Source organism: Conger conger, chromosome 9 (genome assembly GCF_963514075.1).
Source record: "Conger conger chromosome 9, fConCon1.1, whole genome shotgun sequence".
Classification (NCBI taxonomy): Eukaryota; Metazoa; Chordata; class Actinopteri; order Anguilliformes; family Congridae; genus Conger; species Conger conger.
The window spans coordinates 34,468,935-34,493,934 of NC_083768.1; the positions used below are offsets into that span (position 1 = coordinate 34,468,935).

The following is a 25,000-nucleotide window of genomic DNA, read 5'->3' on the forward strand; positions in this document are numbered from 1 at the left end:
GTTGGCTTGCGCCTTGCAGGAGTCTGCATTTGAACTCCAGTGCATTCTGGGATTCTGCTTGGGGCTACCACAACCAATCGAACCTGGTTTAATCAGCCCCAATGAACATCTCGTGCCCAGTAGAGACGGCAGACGAAAAGAGAGATATTAGCTTCACAATGCAGGACCACCGGGTCCTCCAGCTTCACTTGTCCTGAACCTTGGCCAAGCAAACTGATCCTGGTACAGCGGAGGAAGATGGCCGAGGGCCACATTCAGGGGCCTGCTGCCACGGCCACTGTCCTGAGAGCATTCTCTGGGCCTCACTCCGTCACAGACCCTGCCCGCATCCTCTACCAATCAGACAACACCTCAGCATCGCTCTGCAGCTCTCACTGGACAATCACACCTGTGTTTAGATCCACTTTGCCTCTATCCAAAGTGCATTAGGCATGTAGCATTAGGTATGTAGCAGTGCCACAGAAAGCTTCATTTATGTCATCACCCGCAACGGGCACAAGATTACGTAAACACACAGTTTTATATTTATCATTGAGGTCCTGTTTTTTTTTCCCAATTGCTGTTTCAATGGTGATTTCAGATGCATTGAGCTTGGGTTGCTGAATATACATTATTTCATGGGTTAAATCTATGGGACTTGAGGATAATCTGTAACTACTTTAAGGTTATTGGTAGAGGCTCTATGTAAGTTTTTGGATAAGATTGAAATTGCACAGTTTTACCTCGTTTGTGTAAATATGCTTGTTTTTCTCCTTGGTGTTGTGATGCCACCTCAGTTTTTGTTCCAGTATTTCTCTCAGCCACATGGGTAATGACTGGACACAAATTATTTATTTTTAAATATGCAGGGAAATCTTTTTAGAAATTTTGCGCCGTTTTCTTGACGGTGCTTATTTTGTACTTTTTTGTTGTTTTTGGAAACGTTTCCCTTCTTTGTACAGCATTTGACAAATCTCAAAAAGTTTCTATTTCAGAATAGCACCAAAATTGTTATTTATGTCTGAAGAAAAATTTAATGCGTGATTTATACAGCTTGTAGCAAGAATCTGTTATATACGGAATTACTTTGTAGTGTAAAGCAATGGTTCCAAAAGTTGTAAATTAAAGATGATTTACTGTACGTTAGCACTGTTGAGTTTGCTCTTTACACTGCAGGGTCAAACTTTCCTACCTCCTTCCTACTTGAAACTTGAACCCTTGGTGTCGTGTGTCTGCTTAAGTTTGAACAGTTCTGCTTTGATCCCTGTCACTCTGGATTTTACACTTTTGACTACTAAAGTACTATGCGTACAGGACTGAAACTGCCAGGTCCTCAGAGTTTTTTTTAATGAAAAACAGAAGCCCTTCAGAAGGCAAATTCGGGTATTTCTAATATTCTGTGACTTGCAGTCAAGGCTCCAAATGTAAAATGTACATGAAATGTGTTTATTTTAGAAACCTAAATTTTGGTTGCTAAATAAAATGTTTTCCAAGTTACTCTGATCACCTCATTTTTTCATCCTGTACACACTAGTACTGACGTGTTTAATCGCAGAATGAGCATTCAACTCAAGAACATGAAAAAAAAAAAAAAAAACACTGGTTTGATACCGGTGGAAAAAGTCTTTTAATGCATAAAAACAAAAAAACAAAAAAAACAAAAAAAACAATTCGGGCCCATCCATATTCTGGCCCTCGCTGCATAAAAATGAAATTGATATGAAAAAGAGAACGCAGGCTTTTCTTCAGTTAATAAATAAAAGCTTCAGTCAGACGAACACTTTGGAGGGACGGCAGTGCCCCACGCCGCATGCGGGAGTCCGCGCTGGGCGGGCCCAGAGAGGGCTCAGATGGATGATTGACAGGTCCTAAGGCACGTGACAGGCAGACGGGTGAGCGTTGGCGTACAGGACTCAGCTTTTCGCCTGTTTCCTCTTCTGCACCAGCTCGGCCAGCAGCTTGTAGCGAATCATACACTCCTCCTGTAGGAGAGCCACACACGCACGTCTGGTCACATCCACAGCGCACAACTCACAACATTCAGTATTTATATAAGCTGACGTTTTAAAGCAGCAACATAAAAGGTTAATCGCACTGATTTGCCAACAGTTTGCCAACCAATGGTCAGTTTGGGCCTCTCCCAAGAGCTGCTGAAATTGTGGCGGTTTACTGAAAATCATGATTGTTCTTGGTGCTGAAACCTACATTTCCCCCATTCATTCCCCCTGTGTACACACACTGAGCGACCTGTCATAGTGACAGGAGGGTCTGTGTTTGTACACCGGGGTTGTGTCCAGCGCTGCAAAACCGCACGCTGGTCTGAGCTGGTGGGTACAGGCAGGTACAGTGTGCTACAGGGGGGTACCTGTGGGTACAGGCAGGTACAGGGGGGTACAGGGGGGTACCCGTGAGTACAGGGTGGTACAGGGGGGTACCCGTGGGTACAGGCGGGTACAGGGTGGTACAGGGGGGTACAGGGTGGTACAGGGGGGTACAGGGGGGTACAGGCAGGTACAGGCAGGTACAGGGGGTACCCGTGAGTACAGGGTGGTACAGGGGGGTACCCGTGGGTACAGGCGGGTACAGGGTGGTACAGGGGGGTACCCGTGGGTACAGGGTGGTACAGGGGGGTACCCGTGGGTACAGGCGGGTACAGGGTGGTACAGGGGGGTACAGGCAGGTACAGGGGGGAACAGAGGGGTACGGAGGGGTACAGGCGGGCTCACCTTGCTCTTCCCGGGCACCACCTTGGCGATGCGGTCCCAGCGCTCGGCGGTGCCGCGGGGGAACTGCTGCAGGGCCAGCTCCAGCAGCTTCTGCTGGTTCTGGGTCCACACGTCGTCAGAGGGCTTCCTCTCGTCCCCGCTGTCTTCCTCCAGCGAGGCGGGGTCGAAGTCGCGCTGCCTGCGGCCCTTGGGCTTCTCCCGCTCCTCCGCCGCGGTCCGGCCGGCCCTCCTCCGCCTGACCCCGGCCTCGCCCTCCTCCTCGGGGGCCTCCTCCTCCCGCTGCGTGATGATGCTGTCGGGCAGGACCCCGGGCCTGAGGGGCCGCCCCACCGGGGGCCCCGCCCGCAGCTCCGACAGCTTCACCAGGCCTGGAGACGCAGAGAGACGGGTCAGTGTCCCCCAGCCTGCAGGGGCCCCTCCAGACCTGAGCCACGCCTGGCTCCTCATCTACTAAACGGGTCGCAAAGTTCAAATATCCCACATTTGGTGTCTCGGTGGCGCAGTCTGTAGAGCACTGACCGCATGCTCATTGCGAGCCGCGACGTCGGCGGTTCGAATCCGACCGTCCGACATTTGTCGCATGTCTTCCCCTCTCTCTTGCTCCCATTCTTCCTGTCTCTCTATACTATATACTGTCCAATAAAGCTGAAAAAGGCCAAAAAAAAATAAAAAATAATATAAAATAAAACAAATATCCCACATTTAGCTCTGAAACTGAAAAAATACTACATATAAATCATGCCACATTTATTATATTAGAATTTGCTCCTGAGACGCTTGTTATTCTAGATTCAAAGAAAAAATATTCAGTGATACTTGTGTAATGTGCCATTACATTAATATACAAAATATGCCCAATACCGTTTTGTTCAACAAGCCATCTAATCCAAAGTGACTTTTTAAAAATGTACAGTTTTACTGCTGGCACTTCAGGTAAAGGGAGCTGGCTCAGTGGAACAATGACCAGGCCAGGCCTGCGATTCAAACCTTCCACAAAGCACATCAGCACGCTCTGGGCCACAGCCTCTGATCTGTGTTTTTATTACACACCATTACACGCAACACATGCATACACATGGGAGTGACATGCAGCAGTTTAATATCAAGTATTTGATGTGGCTTGCAGAGCAGATGCAGTGTCCAGACGGTCTGCCCCACATCGCCATGAACGTAGTTCTGTTTGCGGTCAAAAACTCCAGCTGTTCACAACCGTCCCATTTCCGCTGAGTGTGAAATAAGGCCAAATAAAATCACGAAAACCTAAAATAATTCTTGCCTTCCTTTTGTACATCTGCAACCACCTATACTAACGGTCGTAACCGCAGCATAAATGATTTTCCAAATGTCCTACCTGATGTGTTGGTGACGCAGTCTTTTACTTGCTTCACCTTTGAAGTAACCTGAGAGAGACATTAAAGGCATTTCACGTCATTCATGTTGGGAGATGAATGTATATGAACACATACACATTTCATTTCACACATCTGCAATGCAATTCAGGCAGATCCAAGTTTCACAGAATTTTCTACAGTGTGCAGTGGAAAAAAAGAGATCGCTGATCAAACCATCCCGAAGATCTGAGTATCCGTTTTATGTCTCTGACCCGTATTAAAGTCTGCATCAGAAGAGCCCTTAGATACACAATTATAAACTGCAAATACGGTTAAACCAAACATGTCCCGATGGGCTGGCTCTCACTACTATACGGAAGGTCTGTTCAGGCCCTGCACTGATTAGAAGCCAACCGAGATCGCATAATCTGCCAAAAAGTTTAGTTTTTTTTTCCCCTCTTGACGTGGAGGTGGTCGCCTTCCTTATTCACCGGTTTCCAAAGCCACAAGAAAGCAAACAAAAGAACCAAAAAAAACCAGTCTTTCATAAGAGCTATAAAACTACTACCGCAACTATCCTTAAGGTGGGTCATGTCCCTGCTGACGGAAAGTGACATTATCATGACAAATGACACACAATATGCCTTTTTTGTTTGACATAATTATGGATGTTAATGTAGAATGTATGAAGGTGCAATGTAGTGCTTATGAAGGAGTTGTACAGCTTTTATGAAGGATCATTCATAGAATGTGTTACCCAAGAAACCAGACTCGCACTCCACTGAATGTGCTATATTTCTGCTGTAAGTAGACATCTGAAATGGCATGAATGGATATAATCATTACCCCAGAGTTGATGGTGGGGCTCAGTTAGTGCCCAGGTTGAGTAAAGACCTCAGTAGATGGAGGCTAGGCTACATTAGCATTCGTACTCTAGGTGTGGCTGTGAGTCCCAGGAGAGCAACTGTGTAGTAGCTCATCTAACCAGCCCCAGCCCTGCTGCCTCCTCTACCCATAAACAAGAGAAATCCCACAGCCCCACTACCAGTCCAGCGTGTGTGTGTGTGTGTGTGTGTGTGTGTGTGTGTGTGTGTGTGTGTGTGTGTGTGTGTGAGCATGTGTGTGTGTGTGTGTGTGTGTGTGTGTGTCAGTGTGAGTATGAAAGTGTGTGTGTGTGTTGTGTGTGTCTCAGTGTGTGTGTGTGTGTGTGTGTGTGTGAGCGTGTGAGCATGTGTGTGTGTGTGAGCGTGTGAGCATGTGTGTGTGTGTGTGTGTGTGTGTGTGTGTGTCAGTGTGAGTATGAGAGTGTGTGTGTGTTGTGTGTGTCTCAGTGTGTGTGTGTGTGTGTGAGCGTGTGAGCTTGTGTGTGTGTGTGTGTCAGTGTGAGAATGAGAGTCTGTGTGTATGCAAGTGTGAGTGTGAGCGTGTGAGCATGTGTGTGTCAGTGTGAGTGCATGCATGTATGTATGTGTGTGTGAGCATGTGTGTTAGTGTGTGTGTGTGTGAGTGTGTGTCAGTGTGAGTGTGTGCATGTATGTGTGTGAGCGTGTGTCAGTGTGTGTGTGTGTGTGTGAGCATGTGTGTCAGTGTGTGTCTGTGTGTGTGTGTGTCAGTGTGTGTGTGTGTGTGAGCATGTGTGTCAGTGTGTGTGTGTCTGTGTGAGCATGTGTGTCAGTGTGTGTGTGTCAGCGTGCGTGTGTGTATGTGTGTGTGTCAGTGTGTGTGTGTCAGCGTGCGTGTGTGTGTGTGTGTGTCAGTGTGTGTGTGTGTGTGTGTGTGTGAGGGGGGTTTAAGCACTGCAGGGATTGGCTCACCCCTCCTCCATTAGCAGGCGGGTAACACGAGCAGGCCGAGTCTCTCTGGACTCAGCCAGGCTCTCATTACCGCACCCCTCCTCCCTCCTCCCCCTGCCGCTCCACACTGCCTCTGCTGCCTCACGCTGCCTCACGCTGCCTCACGCTGCCTCACAGCCTCCAGCTCCACATTCACCCAGCCCCGAGTCCCCTGGCCCCACACAGCCCCGAGTCCCCTGGCCCTGAGTCCCCTGGCCCCACACAGCCCCGAGTCCCCTGGCCCTGAGTCCCCTGGCCCCACACAGCCCCGAGTCCCCTGGCCCCGCCCAGCCCCGAGTCCCCTGGCCCCGCCCAGCCCCGAGTCCCCTGGCCCCGAGTCCCCTGGCCCCGAGTCCCCTGGCCCCGAGTCCCCTGGCCCCGCACAGTGCCCGGGAGCCCTGGGATTAGTATGCGGGGAGAGGGGGAAGGCGCGCATTAGATGGAAATTTACAGGTATAAAGACCTCTCCCATTTAGGAGGGCTAGGTGCAAGGGGTGCCGCTCTCATTACACATGGAGACTGAGAGTTCCCCTCTTTCCTCTGGGGAGTGAGGGAGGGAGAGAGAGTGTGTTGTTGTATATACACTCAGTGAGCACTTTATTAGGTATTTATTAAACTATTCTTCTGCTGCTGTAGACTATTCACTTAGAGGTTTGACGCGTTGTAATGTGTGGTAATTTGCGTTACGGTCTCCTTCCTGTCAGCTTCGACCAGTCTGGCCCTTCTCCTCTGCCCTCTCTCATTAACAAGGCATTTCTGCCCGCAGAACTGCTGCTCACTGGATGTTTTTCTGTTTTTCACACCATTCTCTGCAAACTCTTGAGACTGTGTGTGTGTGAGTAGTTACTTGGAAGATTAGGACAATGTGGTCCTTTTGGTCAATTCACCAGAAACTTCCATCTCACCATAAATGCTAAAACCCAACATGTGCCCCCTCACTTCCTCTCCCCCTCCCTCCTGTCACCACCTCTTCATCCCTTCATCCTCCATCCCCCTCCACTTCTTCTTTTCTCCGTTTCACTGATGCCTCAAGTTCCTATTCTCTTCCTTCATTTCCATTTTCATTCCATACTCACTGATTACCTTTGATTGCATCTGTGTAACTGAACCATTGTAATTATCCCAAGTGTTTTTCCAAGTGCCAAATACATTTCTGTGATTTTTCAGTTTTGCTTATTTTCCATGCCGTTAGCCGGCGCAACGTGCCAACTTAAAAAAGCGAGAACACTTTAAAATAAATCAAGTCTTTCATGTGGTCGCAGCGCTGCAAGACTTCACTGCAGAAACCAGGTTACACTGCCGCATTAACAGTTAAAAGTCCTACGGCTGGCTTTCACAGGCAAGAATGGCTTGTTCCAAAACCTGAGGATACCTAGTTTGCCCCAAAAAAGCGAAACTGTTTCAAACCCACCACATGCACATGTAGAAATCCTGCAGCACGTCTTTGCAAGCTTCAATGTGCACTCCTCTGTCTAGTTTCTCTATTCCAAGCTGGCATCCAATCAACAGCCGGTAAAAACGTGTCTTTACTCCTCCCCTAACCTGCCTAGTGACCAACAGCCCCGCTCGCATCACTTCCTGCTTTGACTACTTATCGGTTCCCTTCCACCGCTCCATTGTCCTGTAAGACTCACAATCCAAACTCCCCACCCCCATCTCTTTATCTGCGCTGTCAATCAGAAGCCCCCCGGCCCCTGGCCCAGAGCCGGACTCACGTCAGCCACCGTGCGGCCCAGCTCGTGAGCGATCTTCTCCCATCGACCCGGCGTGCCCCCGGGGAACTTCACCATGCAGCGGGTCAGCTGACTGAGGTCCTCTTCCGTCCACTCCAGTGCCTGAGGAGAAATAAAACAGGCCCCAGTAAGCCAAGGGAGGGGGTAGAGGGGGTATCAGACTTAACCATCCAGCCTGGCCTTAGAAAAGCAGCGAGACCAGCTGACACATCCCGGTGATCCGTCTCTGCCTGGGTGTCCATCAGCGCGTACACACGCATACACATACACACACACACACACACACACGCATACACCCCACATACACATGCACACGCACACACACACACACACCCCCCCCCCCCCCCCCCACGGAGACGCACACACCCCACACACACACAAACATATATACACACACACACACACACATACGCACACACACACCCCACGCACACACACGCGCACACACACACACACACACACACACACACACACACACGTGGGAAGGCAGAGCGTGAAGCAGGCCCTTCTGCAGGAAAGAGCAGAAGCTGCTGTGAAAGGCCCTAATAGCCCTGGCCCCCTGTATCACGGCAACCAGGCCTGAGTGCAGCTGCACACTGCGGTGCACTGGAGAACATGATCAATTTAACTCTCCTAATTACCCTAATGCTGCCTCCAGAACGCTAACCCTGCCCACACAATCACAACAACCATGAATCACCGCTTTGTGTTTCTTAAATAATCATCTAAACGCATTACTACTCAGTCAGAATAATAACTCAAATAAATAGCTATTCTTATGAAGCATTATTAAGCACATTTCCTTCTGCCTTACAACACTGGTGCTTGGTAAATATTAAAGTTAAAAAAAAATATAAATACATTTAAAAAATAGTTATTTTCATACCATTACTACAAACATCAAAACATACACACACATTTGCTTAATGAATTTGTTTCTTCTCTGTTAAAAATATATTGTAATATGTAAAATATTACTACTTCATCAGTACCAGTAATATGTTCTTTTAATAATTGTATATTTTTTTGTCCTTGTGTAAAGATCCAAAGGGCGCAAAGCACAAAACCAATTAAACACATAGTCATTGAACTGCAATTTGGAAAACCAAAAAATAAATAATAATAATAATAATAATAATAATAGTAAATAAATGTCACACTGAAAATACCAAATGCATTGCTTTTAATTGTATATATTTCTATGACAACTACCAGTAAAATTTAACATTTAAAATAGGGAAAACATATTTCACTGCTTAGGCACATCTGTATGCAAAAAATGAAATCCAGTGGACAGTGGATGGATTTCTGGATTAGGCCAGTTTATGAGGGAGTGGAGGTGGGACACACGTCTTCAGTGGGAAAACAGCTGGAGAAATTCCCACACAGTGTCAGCAGGGATCCATAGTGCTCCCATTTTAGGATCATTTTCTCCTGAAAATTGATGCGTGCCAACTGGAAAAATAATTTTAACACCTACTTATTTGGATGCATTAGTACACTCCTAACTTAAGAGCACATGTACCCCTTGGACAAAGAGGGCAGCGTAGGGACCTGTGTCAGAGGAACATTCCCACGTGGAGTGAGTGTGTCAGAGGAACATTCCCACGTGGAGTGAGCGTGTCAGAGGGACATTCCCACGTGGAGAGGCTGTGTCAGAGGGACATTCCCACGTGGAGAGGCTGTGTCAGAGGAACATTCCCACGTGGAGAGGCTGTGTCAGAGGGACATTCCCACGTGGAGAGGCTGTGTCAGAGGGACATTCCCACGTGGAGAGGCTGTGTCAGAGGAAGATTCCCACGTGGAGAGGCTGTGTCAGAGGAACATTCCCACGTGGAGAGGCTGTGTCAGGAACATTCCCACGTGGAGAGGCTGTGTCAGAGGAACATTCCCACGTGGAGAGGCTGTGTCAGAGGGACATTCCCACGTGGAGAGGCTGTGTCAGAGGGACATTCCCACGTAGAGAGGCTGTGTCAGAGGAACATTCCCACGTGGAGAGGCTGTGTCAGAGGAACATTCCCACGTGGAGAGGCCGTGTCAGAGGGACATTCCCACGTGGAGAGGCTGTGTCAGAGGAACATTCCCATGTGGAGAGGCTGTGTCAGAGGAACATTCCCATGTGGAGAGGCTGTGTCAGAGGAACATTCCCACGTGGAGAGGCTGTGTCAGGAACATTCCCACGTGGAGAGGCTGTGTCAGAGGAACATTCCCACGTGGAGAGGCCGTGTCAGAGGGACATTCCCACGTGGAGAGGCTGTGTCAGAGGGACATTCCCACGTGGAGTGAGCGTGTCAGAGGAACATTCCCACGTGGAGAGGCTGTGTCAGAGGGACATTCCCACGTAGAGAGGCTGTGTCAGAGGGACATTCCCACGTGGAGTGAGCGTGTCAGAGGAACATTCCCACGTGGAGAGGCTGTGTCAGAGGGACATTCCCACGTGGAGAGGCCGTGTCAGAGGGACATTCCCACGTGGAGAGGCTGTGTCAGGAACATTCCCACGTGGAGAGGCTGTGTCAGAGGAACATTCCCACGTGGAGAGGCTGTGTCAGAGGGACATTCCCACGTGGAGAGGCTGTGTCAGAGGAACATTCCCACGTGGAGAGGCTGTGTCAGAGGAACATTCCCACGTGGAGAGGCTGTGTTAGAGGAACATTCCCACGTGGAGAGGCTGTGTCACAGGAACATTCCCACGTGGAGAGGCTGTGTCACAGGAACATTCCCACGTGGAGAGGCTGTGTCCGAGGGAGACTGGACTCGGGGCTTCCCTGTGCTGCAGCACAGCTCCACTGTGTGCGACATGACTACTGAAAACCAGCGGACTATTGGTGAGTCTGGTAAAGCATCCGATTCCTTGGAGGACACTGACCAGAGATGCCACAGCACTGTTTTATGTTGTCTTAAAGTGGTAGCCACGCATTCATTTCTGTAAATGAGACCCTCAAACAGCAGCCGTGTTGAGAAACTACAGAGGGGTCAGTCTCTGAACTACAGAGACCATCATGTTCGGGGGGGGATTAAAAAAAACCTGGGTTCATTTATCACTGAGGGGACTTCACCACACCACCCCATCCCACCCCACCCCACCCCACCCCACCCCACCCCACCCCCGAAATCCACCCTCATCCCCATCTGTTGTTCTGGCCCCTGGCCTGCCCCTCTGCCTGTGCGTAACATGAGAAATGAAGCTCTGTTGACTGAGGTAGAGCCTGAAATCAACCTGTAATGTTTTGTAATTGAGAACCAGATGGTCACTAAATGTATGATTTTACAATGTTTGTAAAATCAAGTTCTTTGAAAACACAAAGGGTCCCCTGAACTTATCTACACTAACACACTATACTGCCCCCCACATTCCTCTACTGCCCCCTACGCTCACCAACATTCACCCTACTGCCCCCTACACTCACCCATATTCCCCCTAATGCCCCCTGCACTCCCCCTTCTGCCCCCGACACTCACCCACATTCCTCTACTGCCCCCTACACTCACCCACATTCCTCTACTGCCCCCAACACTCACCGACACTCACCTCTACTGCCCCCGAAGCTCACCCACATTCCTCTACTGCCCCCTACGCTCACCCACATTCCTCTACTGCCCCCAACACTCACCGACACTCACCTCTACTGCCCCCGAAGCTCACCCACATTCCTCTACTGCCCCCTACGCTCACCCACATTCCTCTACTGCCCCCTACGCTCACCCACATTCCTCTCTGTTCCCCCAAAATGGTGTCTCCCCCCACATCAGCTCAGAGGAGGGAGGAGGAGTCCATCTGGGCTGGGCTGTGCCCCCCTCCAGCAGACCCACCGCTGCTGCTCCTCTCCTGGCTGATAATAGTCCTGGTGCAACCAGACACATCCTTCTTTATTAGCAGACAGAGCTTATCTCCTGCTACACCTCCCATCTCCACATATCAAAACACGCACGCTCATACCCAGCCCAGGAAATCTGCATGCCTGTTCCCATTCATTCCTCTCACCAGCCACCCACATACAGACACCATTTCAAATGTATGGATCCTTTAGGACAATTCAATGAAAGAAACGCATGTGAAAGACACGAGACTGAAGGAAAAGTATGTTTTCTAGAAATTACTAGCGGTGATTGGAGGCCTGTAAAAAGCCCTGCACAAACATGCACATTACCATCAGCTACAATTTTGAAGAATCAAATGAAATCAATGCTTATTTTCCCTGGATTTCAATTACCTTTTCAGACGCAAGCCGCAGGCTTTTGCAGTCCAATTCAACCAATCTTTCCCAAAACGTGGAGAGGAGTGTCCGTGGTAGTGTATGTGAGCGTGCATGCATGTTTTTTCCCTTTTTTTTTTTTTTTTTTTTTTTTAAGGCATGCCCTGCTTGTAAGAATGTTGTCATTTTGTAAATCAATAACTTGGTGGCAGCAATTTACACAAGACTGAATGTTAGATAACTAAAATCAATAGATTAAATAAAGAAATCGTAACGATTTCCAATTAGGCACAGCATAAATTTAAAACCGGGAGAGACAGGAAAATGTATTCCATTTCAACAAAAGGTCTGAGAAAGTGCTGTGTGTGTGTGTGTGAGTGTGTGTGTGTGAGTGTGTGTGAGTGTGTGTGTGTCCATGTCCGTGTCCGTGCATGCATGTGTGTGTGTGTGTGTGTGTGTGAGTGAGTGTGAGTGTGTGTGAGTGTGTGTATGTGTATGTGTCCATGTCCGTGTCCGTGCATGCATGCGCGTGTGTGTGTGCGTGTGTGTGTGTGAGTGTGTGTGTGGGTGTATGTGTATGTGTCCATGTCCGTGCATGCGTGTGTGTGTGTGTGTGTGTGTGTGTGTGAGAGAGTGTGTGTGTGTGTGAGTGTGAGTGTGTGCGAGTGTGTGTGTGTGTGTGGGTGTATGTGTATGTGTCCATGTCCGTGCATGCGTGTGTGTGTGTGTGTGTGTGTGTGTGTGTGAGAGAGTGTGTGTGTGTGTGTGTGAGTGTGTGTGTGTGTGTGTGTGTGTGTGTGTGAGAGCGTGTGTGAGTGTGAGCGAGTGTGTGCGAGTGTGTGTGTGTGTATGTGTATGTGTCCGTGCATGCGTGTGAGTGTGTGTGTGTGTGTGTGTGAGTGCGTGTGAATGTGAGTGTGTGCGAGTGTGTGTGTGTGTGTGTGGGTGTATGTGTCCATGCATGCGTGTGTGTGTGTGTGTGTGTGTGTGAGTGTGTGAGAGAGAGTGTGTGTGTGAGAGTGTGTGTGAGTGTGAGTGTGTGCTAGTGTGTGCGCGAGTGTGTGTGTGTGTGTGTTAAGGGGGGGTCAGAGTGTTTTGTTTTGGGGTTTTTGGAGGGGGGTGGGGGCGGTGGAGGAGTGGGGTATCCTTGTTGAGCAGCATGCGGGTCATTTGAAAAGATCCCTGGTCGGCCTGGGCCATCCTGGTCCAGATTAGCCCAAACCCATGGGGACAGGAAAACCTCGGAGGTGACTGACCTCCAGAGGAGGAAGAGAAAGGAGGGAGGGGGCCGTCTCCACGGTTACTCAAAGCCCCAGCGCGCCCCTAATCCGCCCTGTCACTCTCTATCTGCGCTTTAGCTGCACGCACATCCGCTCACACATCTCCTCCCACCCTGATCAATGGCTCTCCCTTCCTGCATGCTCGCTCCTCCACCCCCTCCCCAGAGCAGGCACCGAGAACTCCAGCTACGCTCCTCCCCTGCCCGAGACGCACTCACACACACACTCGCACATACACTCGCACATACACTCACACACACATACACTCACACACACTCTCTCACACACACATACTCTCTCACACACACACATACTCTCACACACACACATACTCTCTCACACACACATACTCTCTCACACACACATACTCTCTCACACACACACACATACTCTCTCACACACACACACACTCACGCACACACACACACACACACACACTCATGCACACACACACACACACGCACACTCACGCACACGCTCACACACGCTCACACACGCTCACACACGCTCACACACGCTCACACATGCTCACACATGCTCACACTGCTATAGCCACTCCCAGCCCCTCTCTCTAAAACAAAATTAGGAGTGGGGGTAAGTAGGGGAGAAGTCCTCCCTGGAATTTGCATTTGATTATAAATCCAACCCCAGTGCAACAATGTGCCGCTGTCCCTGGTTGCAGATATATATATTTTAAACAAATGTATAAAATTACAACCAAAGAAAGGGGATCCATACCATTAAATGTAAAGTGGCCATTATATTCCGCATTTTGTAAGAATTGAAAAATACAAAAAATGCAATGGCTGATAAATAGGCTAGGCCTAGTATGCACTGCAGACAAGTTAAGAGCAGTATGACGAGTGAAGCAAGAAGCAAGGAAATTATTGTTCCTCCATGTCTCCCAAACGCTATTTCTGAAACGAGAGAGAGAGAGAGAGAGAGAGAGAGAGTAACGTAATGTCTATTTTCTCGTTATAGTAGCCTCGTGGACGGAAGTTAATAAAAAGTTTATTTTCAGAGCATGAAGTCAGAGTTTAAGGGTCGCCTACATAATGGCATACATAAAAATAAAAAAACTGAGCACACGCGAATCGTGCTGATAATTTTCACCGCATGAGCGCAGTTGAAATACATCTACTTATCTAACTGACCTGCAATTCCCCCTCTCAAAATTGTGCAGCAACGTGAACGAGAAGTTACGCAGGCTACACAGCACCAGAGCACGTAGCCTACCTAACGATTACATTATTACTAACGCACGCACAATCATTATTATGTGCCTTTTAAGATTATTCTTGCCGTCAAACGTTTATATTTTCAGTCACGTAGTCAACGTCTTAGCTTTTCCCTTTTCCCTTTTGAAATTCCATTATAAATAGTTTGAGCCGTCCGTTCGTGTGTGTGTGTGTGTGTGTGTGTGTGTGTGTGTGCGCGCGCGCGTGTGCTGTACACACTTTTTTCGGCACTGTGTTCCCTGCAATGTAACGCTTTATCGAATATGGAAGCAACGCGCAGATCACACACCTCGGCCCATTTGTATGAAAAATTACCTTAAATTACGGGTAGTCGAAACCCAAAACGGCATAGGCTACATTTCATCCTTTATTTTCCACTGCCAAAATGGACGTTACATTATGAAATTGCTGCCACCATCTCAAATTGCTATCAGGCGCGCTATCGTGAGGGCGAACAGAGAAGGGTCCGAAATCCATGTCATAGAATGAGAGAAAAAAAGAAAAGAAAGAGCATTTCAAAATTCTGGGCTGATCGATGTATTTATTTATCATAAATGTGGTAGCGGTTTTGTTGCATTTCCCATTTTTCATCCAGGTTTTCCACTTGAAATCAGAAAGGTCTTTAAAATTTACAATTGCACATATTCAAATGTGCATATTGCAGAGGCAAAATAATGGTTAAATAATTAATCCAATTCAATAAATTAAATTGCGCCATTTTGCAATGTCGAATGCCAAAACCAGGCCTGGCTCAATTTTTTTATTGAAATGAATGGATTTCTCAATCCATCAAGTGGGGGAAATATCTCCTTTATTTCTCACATTGAAAATGATATATTAAAACGTTAAACCAGAACAGGCAGGCTATGTTCTATTTTCATATAATATAGGCAAATGTAAAAAAAAATAATAAAAAAATGTTATCAATCCATTTAACTGCAATAATTACCACTGGATGCATGTCCAAAAGAGCTACAATATGTACATTTTTATTCTGGCACCGATACTATATGAAATAATGACAATACATAATTTAACTGGCTTGCATTGGTTTTTAGGCAAATGGCACAATAAATATAGAATATGAATTTCTTACTAAATTAAGGCAAGCCTAATCGGTAAATGGTAAATTACTCGGTGGATGGTCTTGCAAATCCAAGGTTCATTACAGCCACACAGACAATGCGATTTCTCACACACACAGGTAAGAGTAGGTAGGCCTGCACCATTGTCCACACAATAATTACAGATATGCTATTATTTCATAGTAAATCATTCCTTTCCTGTCAAAATTAAGATTTACATGATCCATTATTCCTGATGGAGAAGCGGCTAAGCTTGTAGAAGGATATCCTGCAGGTGAAGTGGGTGGATGGATGGCAGACTCAGGATTAACCTTACGGATCTTTGGTTTCAGACAGGCCTGTATGCATGCAGACCTGTGCACTGTTTTTAATGGCTGACAAGAGCACACTGCTGTCCCTCCTGAGAGGATTACCAGCAAGCCTGGCAACCAGCATAGGTGATCCACTTAAAGGGGGGGATGACGCACACAGAGAGAGTGAACAGAGAGGCAGTCATTCAGACGGGACGCAGGTGGACAGAATGCACCACAGCCACTAAAGGAGGTCCACATGTTCCCCATTCAGCCGGTCCGGGGAACAGTGAAGTGGAGGAGAGCAGCTCCAGAGCAGATGGAGAGAGGCAGGCAGGGAGGGAGGGAGGGAGAGAGGCAGGCAGGGAGGGAGGGAGGGAGAGAGAGGCTGGCAGGGAGGGAGGGAGGGAGAGGTGCAGTGGTTTGGGGGGCACCCATAAGCCCCCCAGCGCTGGGAAGAAGTGCCAGCTCCTCTCCGCTAGTGCTCCGGAGTTATGAAATGAGAGACGCAGGCAAGTTCCCACAAAACCAGAGACTAATAACATCTCGACTGGAGGGTAGGGCACACACAAGTCTTCAAATCCACAGAGCCAAAAAGGTTTAAGGCATTCTTTTAAAAGGTTTTTTCCCCAAAAGGGGAATTCAAAAGCACAACTGGTTCAGCTGTCATTTGAAAAAAAAAAGGATCTCTTTGAGACTAATCAAACGGCAAGATAAAGTTTTGGGGAAGCTTGTCTGAAACAAAGGAAGAACTCAACTCTTTTTCTTCCCCCATGATGCCTTGCAAAGGCGCCAGGTGTGCCCCTTTTTTGTCAGCGTAATCTGCTTGCCCTTGAGACCGCTCTTGTACTCCCTTGTCTTGGGAGGCAGGGGGGCTCATTTGGGAGGGACGACACAAAACACACGCACTGCGTTGTACTCACCTTGCTGGCATTGGATCACACAAACCACCCAGCTACATCTTTCTCCACAACACAATCCACAAGGCTAAATACGGACAAAAATAACAAGACGGCTCTCTCTATCGTCCGTGGCTATGGCCATCTGGGAACAATACAAGCAAGAGAACAACAGGTTTCCTTCAGCAGGCTGGCCTCTCTCCCAGTCCCCCGCTCTCCCTCGCTCCCCCAGGAGGGGCTCTCAGGGACGAGCGAGAGGCAGATTTAAGGGGGAAAAGAGAGAGAGAAAGAGCCCAACTGCACAGGCTAAGGGGAGAAGGAGAGAGAAGGAGAGATGAAGAGGGATAATGGAGAGCGGAAAAGAGTGTTTAAGAAACAGGTGGGAGGAGAGGCCGTGTTGCAGCACAGCAGGTGGTGTGGGTTTGGGGGGTTTGTTGTGTGGTTTTGGGGGGTACGACCACAAGGAAGCCCGAGAAACCCAATCGCACAGGTGCATGCGCACCCCCACCCTCTCCCCTCCGGCTGTGCCGTTGCAGGTCTGAGGGAGGCACACCCCCACCTTCTCCTCTCTGGTTCTGGCGTTTCGGGTCTGAGAGAGGCACACCCCACACTCTCCTCTGTGGCTGTAGCGTTTCGGGTCTGAGAGAGGCACACCCCACACTCTCTGGCTGTGGTGTAGCGGGTCAGAGAGGCAGAAGAGGCCCGGAGGAGAGCAGTGAACAGGCCGGGACACAGCGCCCACAATCAGAGGCCGGGAGGAGAGCAGTGACCACAGGCCGGGACACAGCGCCCACAATCAGAGGCCGGGAGGAGAGCAGTGAACACAGGATGGGACACAGTGCCCACAATCAGAGGCCGGGAGGAGAGCAGTGAACACAGGATGGGACACAGTGCCCACAATCAGAGGCCGGGAGGAGAGCAGTGACCACAGGCTGGGACACAGCGCCCACAATCAGAGGCCGGGAGGAGAGCAGTGAACACAGGCCGGGACACAGCGCCCACAATCAGAGGCCGGGAGGAGAGCAGTGACCACAGGCCGGGACACAGCGCCCACAATCAGAGGCCGGGAGGAGAGCAGTGAACACAGGCTGGGACACAGCGCCCACAATCAGAGGCCGGGAGGAGAGCAGTGAACACAGGCCGGGACACAGTGCCCACAATCAGAGGCCGGGAGGAGAGCAGTGAACACAGGCTGGGACACAGCGCCCACAATCAGAGGCCGGGAGGAGAGCAGTGAACAGGCCGGGACACAGCGCCCACAATCAGAGGCCGGGCCGGCGCATTGTGAGCGGCTGTGACGGACAGCGCGCATAATGGCCGCTGTCAGCGCAGGCCGAGCGAGAGGTGTGCTTTTCAGGGCCGCACAATGGCACAGGGGCACAGAAAGGGGCTTTGAGCGGGCCCCGGGCTGACCCAGCACGCCGTTGCGTAACCTCTGACAGATAACGCCCTCGTGGGAAAGGGAGAGGCTGAACGGGCCCGGCCGTCAGGACACGGGTCACGGGTTCGGCGCTAACGGACGGAGACGGTAGAAAACAACGCTCAGGTCCGACGACGCCTGGGCTCGTGAACCCTCAGACTGCGGTGGGGGAGATTTAAACGCCGCTGTAAACATAAACACGCTGTTCTTGCATGCAAATCTGGAAGCAATGCCTTTTTGCTCCAATGTCATGCCTTCCCCCCTGCTTAAACTTCCAGGAAAAGCCAAAAAACCACACACACACACACACACACACAAAAGAGGCCTGATAACAGCACACACCATGCCATAGTGGCTGTTCTCCATGGGTCAGTGTTTGTCTGATAACCAGGGTGCTAACATCACCCAAAAGATCTGTGGCCATTTGACATATGGAATCACCACCTTCCACTATATGACAGAAGCAGTAAAATTAAAAAGCAGTTCAAATATTCTATATTTTTCTGGATATACTGAACAAACCCCCCAGAACAAAGCTGAAATGTCTTCGGGGCCACTAGAATTGGACTTAATTGCTGGCTTCAACACTCAGAGAAACAGCTCCCGATGCATATCCTCTGCCTCTGGCAGCAGCATTGAGGGTGTGAATGAGCATTTCCTGATTAAGCCTGTTTAAATGGCTTCTCCTCTGCCCCTGCATCTCATTAAGCACCATATGAGTTTTAAATAACCCAACATTGACTTTATTCGCCAGCTTTTAATCTCATTTGTATTTCTTCTTCTTCTTTTTTTTTTTTATTGCTGTGAGCAACAGCCTTTAGTTGCGAATAGATACAATTTAGTTGCACACGCACAAGTTAATAAAATCCATTGGTAATTTTAATAAGATACATTTAATTCGCTACAGATAAAGCGGTCCGCTAAGAGATTTAAGAGCGGTTCGTACTTATCAAATAATCTTCCATCGATAGGGAATGTGTCTTACTGCCTTTATTGACGTTCTCGTTATTATCAGGCGTAAAAATACCATAAAAGCAGAGGTGGATGTTGATGGGGAATACACTCAGGGACACAACCTCACCGTTTCCTCTCAAAGGCAGATGTTATGGATTTTTAAGCTGTTAAAATGTTCTGTCATTGTTTGCTGCTTATCCGTTTGAATGTAAAAGGCACTTTTGGCGCAGGGCGCATATTAAAGCGCTCCTTGTCCTTATCTCCTGAAGCCTCCATTCACTATCATTTAATCCTCTTATTCCCAGAGCTGGACACGTCTCTGAGGAGGGGGCAGGGGGCGTTTCACGCCTCTTAATTGCTTATAATGCTGGATGTGACCGTTTCCTCTGGGGTGGGGGGCTTCCACATTCAAAAATAAACTAATGGCATTATCCAATGAAACGGCATCCATTTTAAAAAGCACAGAGTGACCAAATGACAGCGACTGAGCTGAGACTTACTCATTCACGCTCCGAAAGAAATATCGAGAGCGACTTACAATGTTGAAAAACAACAGTTTGTTCAACTGATTTTTAGGATTAATAGTGCTATACCTGGCTAAAAGCATTCCCACACCAGTGAGTATGTATGTAATACCAATGCAAATGTACTATGGTAAGCAAGAACTCAAACCCTCAATGTGTACAGATTATGAGAAGCAAGAAGAAAAACCTAAAACCATAAAAAACTAAACTAGGAGAAAATTAGAATTCATGATTTCACTATCAGATGTACGCTCTAGATTTTTAAGTAAATAAAATTTCCACTGGAGTAGAATATAAGCAAGCCTCTCATTGCGCAGAATTAAATGTTCCAATAATAATAATAATCCTTTTTACTGGTATGCATTCAGTTACTGAAGTGAAGTGAATACATTTTGGTCACTAGGCTCCAGTTTCACAATTAACAATCAGGCCAGTCAAAAAAATAAAAAAATAAACGTAGGTACAAACACTCAAACACAAGTGTACACAGAAACGCTGTGGTTCTGCCGTCATAGTGGCTAGGCTAGCAGCACAGATTCCCGGCTTCAGTCAAAGCTCCTTATCCAGATCTGGACAGGGGTGAAGGGGGGTCAGAGCTCCTCAATGCCCCCACTTACTCCTCAATCAAGCAATTAAACAATGAATCAGGGCGTAGGACAGGCAGGGACGGGGGGTTACCGTGCGTGTGGGTGAGGGGCCGGTCAGAGTTTTGTGGTGAGCGCCGGGTGGGTGGTTGGCTAATCATTAACAAGCCTCAAACGGACAGGGAAGAATAAAGTTAAGGATCCGATTTGAATTATCTGGCATTGAAGGATCTCAAGACACACTAGCACTTTACCGTGCTCCGATCCCCAACAACAGGGAAGATGTATGAAGGGTCCCAACCCCTTGCCCCTCCGCTGGGGACGTTCGAATCGTAATTCTGAGCCTTTCGAAAATGGAAAGCGGTTTACATCTGGAAAACTGTGCCCTAGCGCTGAAGGTACTTACATCAATATTTGTACAATGCTAGCGGTAGTGCTTACTATTCCCATGCATTTAGCGTGTTTAACTTCATTTCTCGCTCTCCCTCGTCCTGGACTAATGCACTTTATAGCTTTTAACCAGAATGGGCCTCAGTAGATTAGGAAAAGCTGACAGTCCCCAGAGCGTCCTCCCAGCTCCGTGATTACCTTACTAATCTCCCGGTGAGCACCACCGAGCACGGTGACTAATGAACAGTGTCATCCCACACAGACCGCACCCACTCAGCACTGCAGCCACCTTATTGGCTGGAAGCACAGGGGTCAGGTGACACACAGGCACTGCTTAAGTTCACCATTTTCTGGAATAAATTATCACCCAGCAAAAGCCTCCTTTCAAGCAAGTGGGCATTGTTAAGTGAACAAAAGTCGGTTTGTGCTTAAACAACTGAAAGGGGGTGTTAAAAATTTTACCATAAAGCTTCTCAATGAAACTGTGACACTCAAGAAAATTAATACCTTATTGTATTAAAAGGGAAAAAACACATTTGCTCTATACAAATTATATTAGCGCAATAAAGTATACCTTTTCTGTCGAATGTCTTTACAGAAATTCAGGTGGGGACAGACATTAGTGTTCTCGTCTGAACTGCGCCCTGCCCCGAAACAAACTTAAAGTGAGGAATCACTTGCTTTAACACAATCGCCACTGCGGGCAATATCATAAACCGACCACCCTTGTGCAACAATTGTCCATCTCCATCCACAAGGACGGGGATTAAGAGGTCTTACAACTAAGGCTAATAAGACCTTCAGGACCATAAGACACCAGACTAGCACTGAAATGGAAGAAATAACAAAAAAAAAGCATGGCCAGACTATGGCTTGGGCCTCTGGGATAAGACGCAAACGTGGGGCCTACCTTCTTCTTCTGCGACTTCCTGTCCTCCAGCCAGTCGTCCATCTGGTCCTCGATCTCCTCGATGGACGAGGCCTGGTCATAGGAGACCGTGAAGGCGCTGTTGACCGACGGGGGCTCGTAGACGGGGAGCTCCACTTTGGGCTTCTTCACTTTGGGCCTCTTCTCTTCTGCGGGGCAGGGTGGAGACCGTCACAAAACTCACGCTACGGCCAACGGCCCTGCGCCCGTGTGGGGTTCAGGCCGCAGTTCCCATGCAGACTGGGAAGCCTCCGCACGCAGGAACACCGGCACAAACCCCGCCAGTTAGCCGCCAATCGATTCAGCTTCAGCAGGACAATCTATTTTTAATTAGACTCTTACATTTGCCTCTCTCTTTTGAATATGTGCAAATTACCCAAAGTGCCCCCCCTTGAACCCATCTCCCGGCCCCTGGGGACGGTGCATGGTGGGTGTGGGGACGGTGCTTGGTGGGCGTGGGGGCGGTGGGGGGGTCGGTGCGGCGGGCGCTCATTTGCGTGGCCCGCTCCCTCTCCCGCCCCGGCCCGTTCCTTTATCAACCGTTTACGATTCAGGCGGCGGCGTCTTAAAGCGGCAAATTAAGCCCGTCGAGGAGCCGGCGTCCCCCCGCCGGCCCGGGATCCGCTCACAGCGGTGGGCCGCCGCCACGCGGCGTTCCTCCGGAGGACCCCATTTCCCCAACCCCGCGCCGCGGCTGGGGGGGGGCGGGGGGGGCGGGAGGGGTCACCGCCGCCACCCGCATTCCCATGATTCCCTCCGAGGCCTCAGACGATGGGCCCGGGCCTGTTTGTTTACAGGGCTGGCCAAATGGACCATGTGAAATGTACCTCGGAGTGGCCCGTAATGCATAGGAGCAGAAACGTGATGTGTCCGTAATTATGTGCATTACAATATTACACATACAGGCCCGGGGGGAGGGGGGTACTCACTCTGCAGAGCCTCTTGTTCAGCCTGAGCCTCGGCCGCCTCCTTCTCTTTCATCTTCATCTCTTTATAGTCCTCGTAGTATTGTTTCACGTCCTGACAAACGCACGCACACACACACCGGGGCTTTAGTGAACAAAGCAACGCCACACAGCCGCTGAACTTTAACAACACGCCATCTCTTCTCTCCCCATCTCCCTGGCAAGGCTCAACAAACACTTTTAAAGGGTTTTAGTTCTGAATAAAAATGTATTCGTTATTAAAATCAAGGTTCTGTTGCAAACCAAAAGTGCATAAATGGTTTTTAAGGGCAGTTGACCCTTTTCTTACAGGGAGAAATGCATTTTGACCCAACTATGATGGCCCTCATCATTTTTCTTCAGCAGATTTGATTGGGCCATTCAAGACTCCACAAGGCCTCATTTTCAAAATGAACGGAAGTTGGTGGTCAAGAAACAGGTAAATCCTGCTACAGCTCTGTAAGGTTCTGCTTTAAAACCTCAAAAATAACTGCCAAAGTACCTGTACGAGATGGGGAAGGGACTTCACTGATAGATAGAGCCAGATGCTCAGTTTGAGTGGTAGGATGTCCTGCCAATGGGGTTTCTCAAAGGACCTGATATGAAAAACAAATAAAAAGAATTATTAGATATTAATGCTGCAAAATGAAAGATATTAATCCATGTGCTCAGGGGTTAAAATGCATGCAGTTTGTTCTTTGTGTGTCATGTTCTCTGTATAACACACAGACATTTATTAAGCTTTTATCTGGATTTAATTAAAAAGAGAGACCATGCCCAGCCATGATATTAGTACTCATATACCAGCCAAGTCACAAGCCCCAAGACTGACTGCGTTACAAACGGACAGTGTGCAAAACACAAACACACAATGCTGCAGGAGACGCTCATCCTGACCCACAGTCTCCTCGTGATGATAATCATGGGTAATAAATATGGAGAAAAAGACCAACGTCTCTGAAAAAAATCATCCACGGATTCAACACTACAACCACTCTAAAAAATGTATACATGTACGATTACAGAAGATGCATATTTATTAATTTAGTGTCTTTAAAAGGACACCACCAAAAGCACTTCAACAATCTTGCATACTGTCCTTTTGGTTCTGAAAGACATTAGGGCGCTCTTTCCCAACGTGCAATCGGTCTGAAAGCAAAAGAGTCCAAATAATCAGGCAAATGAGGAAGTGAAAGCGTGTTTTCTACACAGGGGCCATCTGAGCAGGGGGCCCCGATGCCGGTGGTCAGTTTACCTCTCGTTTTTGTCCAAGCCCGCAGCCCTGAGCTCATCTGGGCTCTTGTTACTCGTCTTTTTCTTCTTCTCCCTCTTCTTCTTGCTCAGAAGTTCATCCTTGTCATGAAAACACAGGAGGCACAGGAGCTAAGCAACATGGCCTCTCCTTATGAAAGCTGCTTTTTGTACAGTTGGGGCGGAAAATAGAAAGCTTGGAGGACAGACTATGGCGGATGGACCAGTGGACAGCAATAAAGTGGAAACGCATTAGTGTGTGCTGTTGCCGTGGCATTGTGGCCCATTTGAACTGGGGGGGGGTAGTTTCATCTAGCCACTCACCATGGCAACTCCCTCATTATGAAAGAGGCCATCTCCTCACTGTCCTGACCAATCACGCTACTTGCGTTCAGTCAGTGCCTACCAGAATGTAGGCAACGTTCTCACTTCCTGTCAATGTAGCATTTCAATATCAAGTATTGAGTAAATAAATACACGGGGAAAACCAGTGCAGTTAAAAATGAGGCTGCAGCCGGCAGGTTATACGTTTAACTCCCAGGTGGGTGATGTATCCCTGATGAGGATTCTTGTATTACTTCCATAAATAACCAGGACAATAAAATAAAAACATGTAGAGGTCCGTACTACGTCTGCTTTCCCTTCCTGGCCTTTGTCGAGCGCAGCATCATTCCGTTTGGGCTGCTACGATAGCTGGGAGCATTTCACATTTAACTGCGTTTCAAAAGCAAAAGGCATTCCGCGCCCATTGATCTCAGGACAAAATGTTAAATATGTGCATGTATAAGTGGTGTTGACATTTCGCAGAGGAATGAGACCGGGAGCTGGAGCGCATGATGCGCTGCGGTTAAGATTTGGCTCGGGGGCGAAGTCGGGTCCTGGGATCTGGGGAATGCAGTCCCCCCGCTCTGTGACGTGACCTTAAAGCCCCCCCCCCCCCACCCCCACCCCGGCTCACCAGCTGCTTCTCCAGGTAGATGGACCAGATGACGGCGTAGTGGCCCACGGTGAGGATGAGGAAGAGGAGGATGCCCAGCTCGGCGTTGCTCATCTTCCTCACCCGCCGGTAGTAGAATACGGGCTGCCTCCAGTCGGGGAGCCCGTTGACCAGGATGTCATCGTACCTGCGGGCGAGGTCGGGGGAGGGTCAGACGCTTTTCACCATCGCCAGCAGGGGGCAGGAGATGGCGCAGAACCGTGAGGCCCAATTTCAGACCAATGTCCGAACAACCAATCAACGCACGGAACAGTTATGACGGGACGGATGACAGGACACCACGTGCGCGCGTGCGTGTGCGCGTGTGTGTGTGTGTGTGTGTGTGTGTACCTCAGCATCCTCTGACACCCGATATATTTCTCAGAATTTCTGTGGCCACACCTTACTTACTATGCTTGAAAAATAATTAAGACCCCAGAGGG

General features: G+C 48.8%; 2 protein-coding genes across 19 annotated transcripts in view; one reads left to right on the top strand and one right to left on the bottom strand.

Moving 5' to 3' along the window:
- Positions 1-1,476, top strand: part of LOC133136277 (protein AF-10-like) — a 57,234-nt gene extending 55,758 nt beyond the window's left edge. For all 18 annotated transcript variants that reach the window (XM_061253607.1, XM_061253600.1, XM_061253610.1 and 15 more), the window contains one exon: positions 1-1,476. This exon is cut by the window's left edge and continues 289 nt beyond it. The gene's annotated coding sequence lies outside the window, so the exon portion shown is untranslated.
- A 106-nt stretch (positions 1,477-1,582) lies between these two features.
- The window catches only part of dnajc1 (DnaJ (Hsp40) homolog, subfamily C, member 1), a 44,475-nt gene continuing 21,057 nt past the window's right edge, over positions 1,583-25,000 (bottom strand). The window contains exons 4-12 of the mRNA XM_061254875.1: positions 24,540-24,705; positions 23,586-23,683; positions 22,833-22,926; positions 22,316-22,406; positions 21,369-21,535; positions 7,584-7,703; positions 4,057-4,105; positions 2,706-3,073; positions 1,583-1,961 (exon numbers count right to left, since the gene is read on the bottom strand). Of these exons, the coding sequence (XP_061110859.1) occupies positions 1,893-1,961; positions 2,706-3,073; positions 4,057-4,105; positions 7,584-7,703; positions 21,369-21,535; positions 22,316-22,406; positions 22,833-22,926; positions 23,586-23,683; positions 24,540-24,705 (1,222 nt within the window). The 3' untranslated portion in view covers positions 1,583-1,892. The remainder of the gene's footprint in view (positions 1,962-2,705; positions 3,074-4,056; positions 4,106-7,583; positions 7,704-21,368; positions 21,536-22,315; positions 22,407-22,832; positions 22,927-23,585; positions 23,684-24,539; positions 24,706-25,000) is intronic.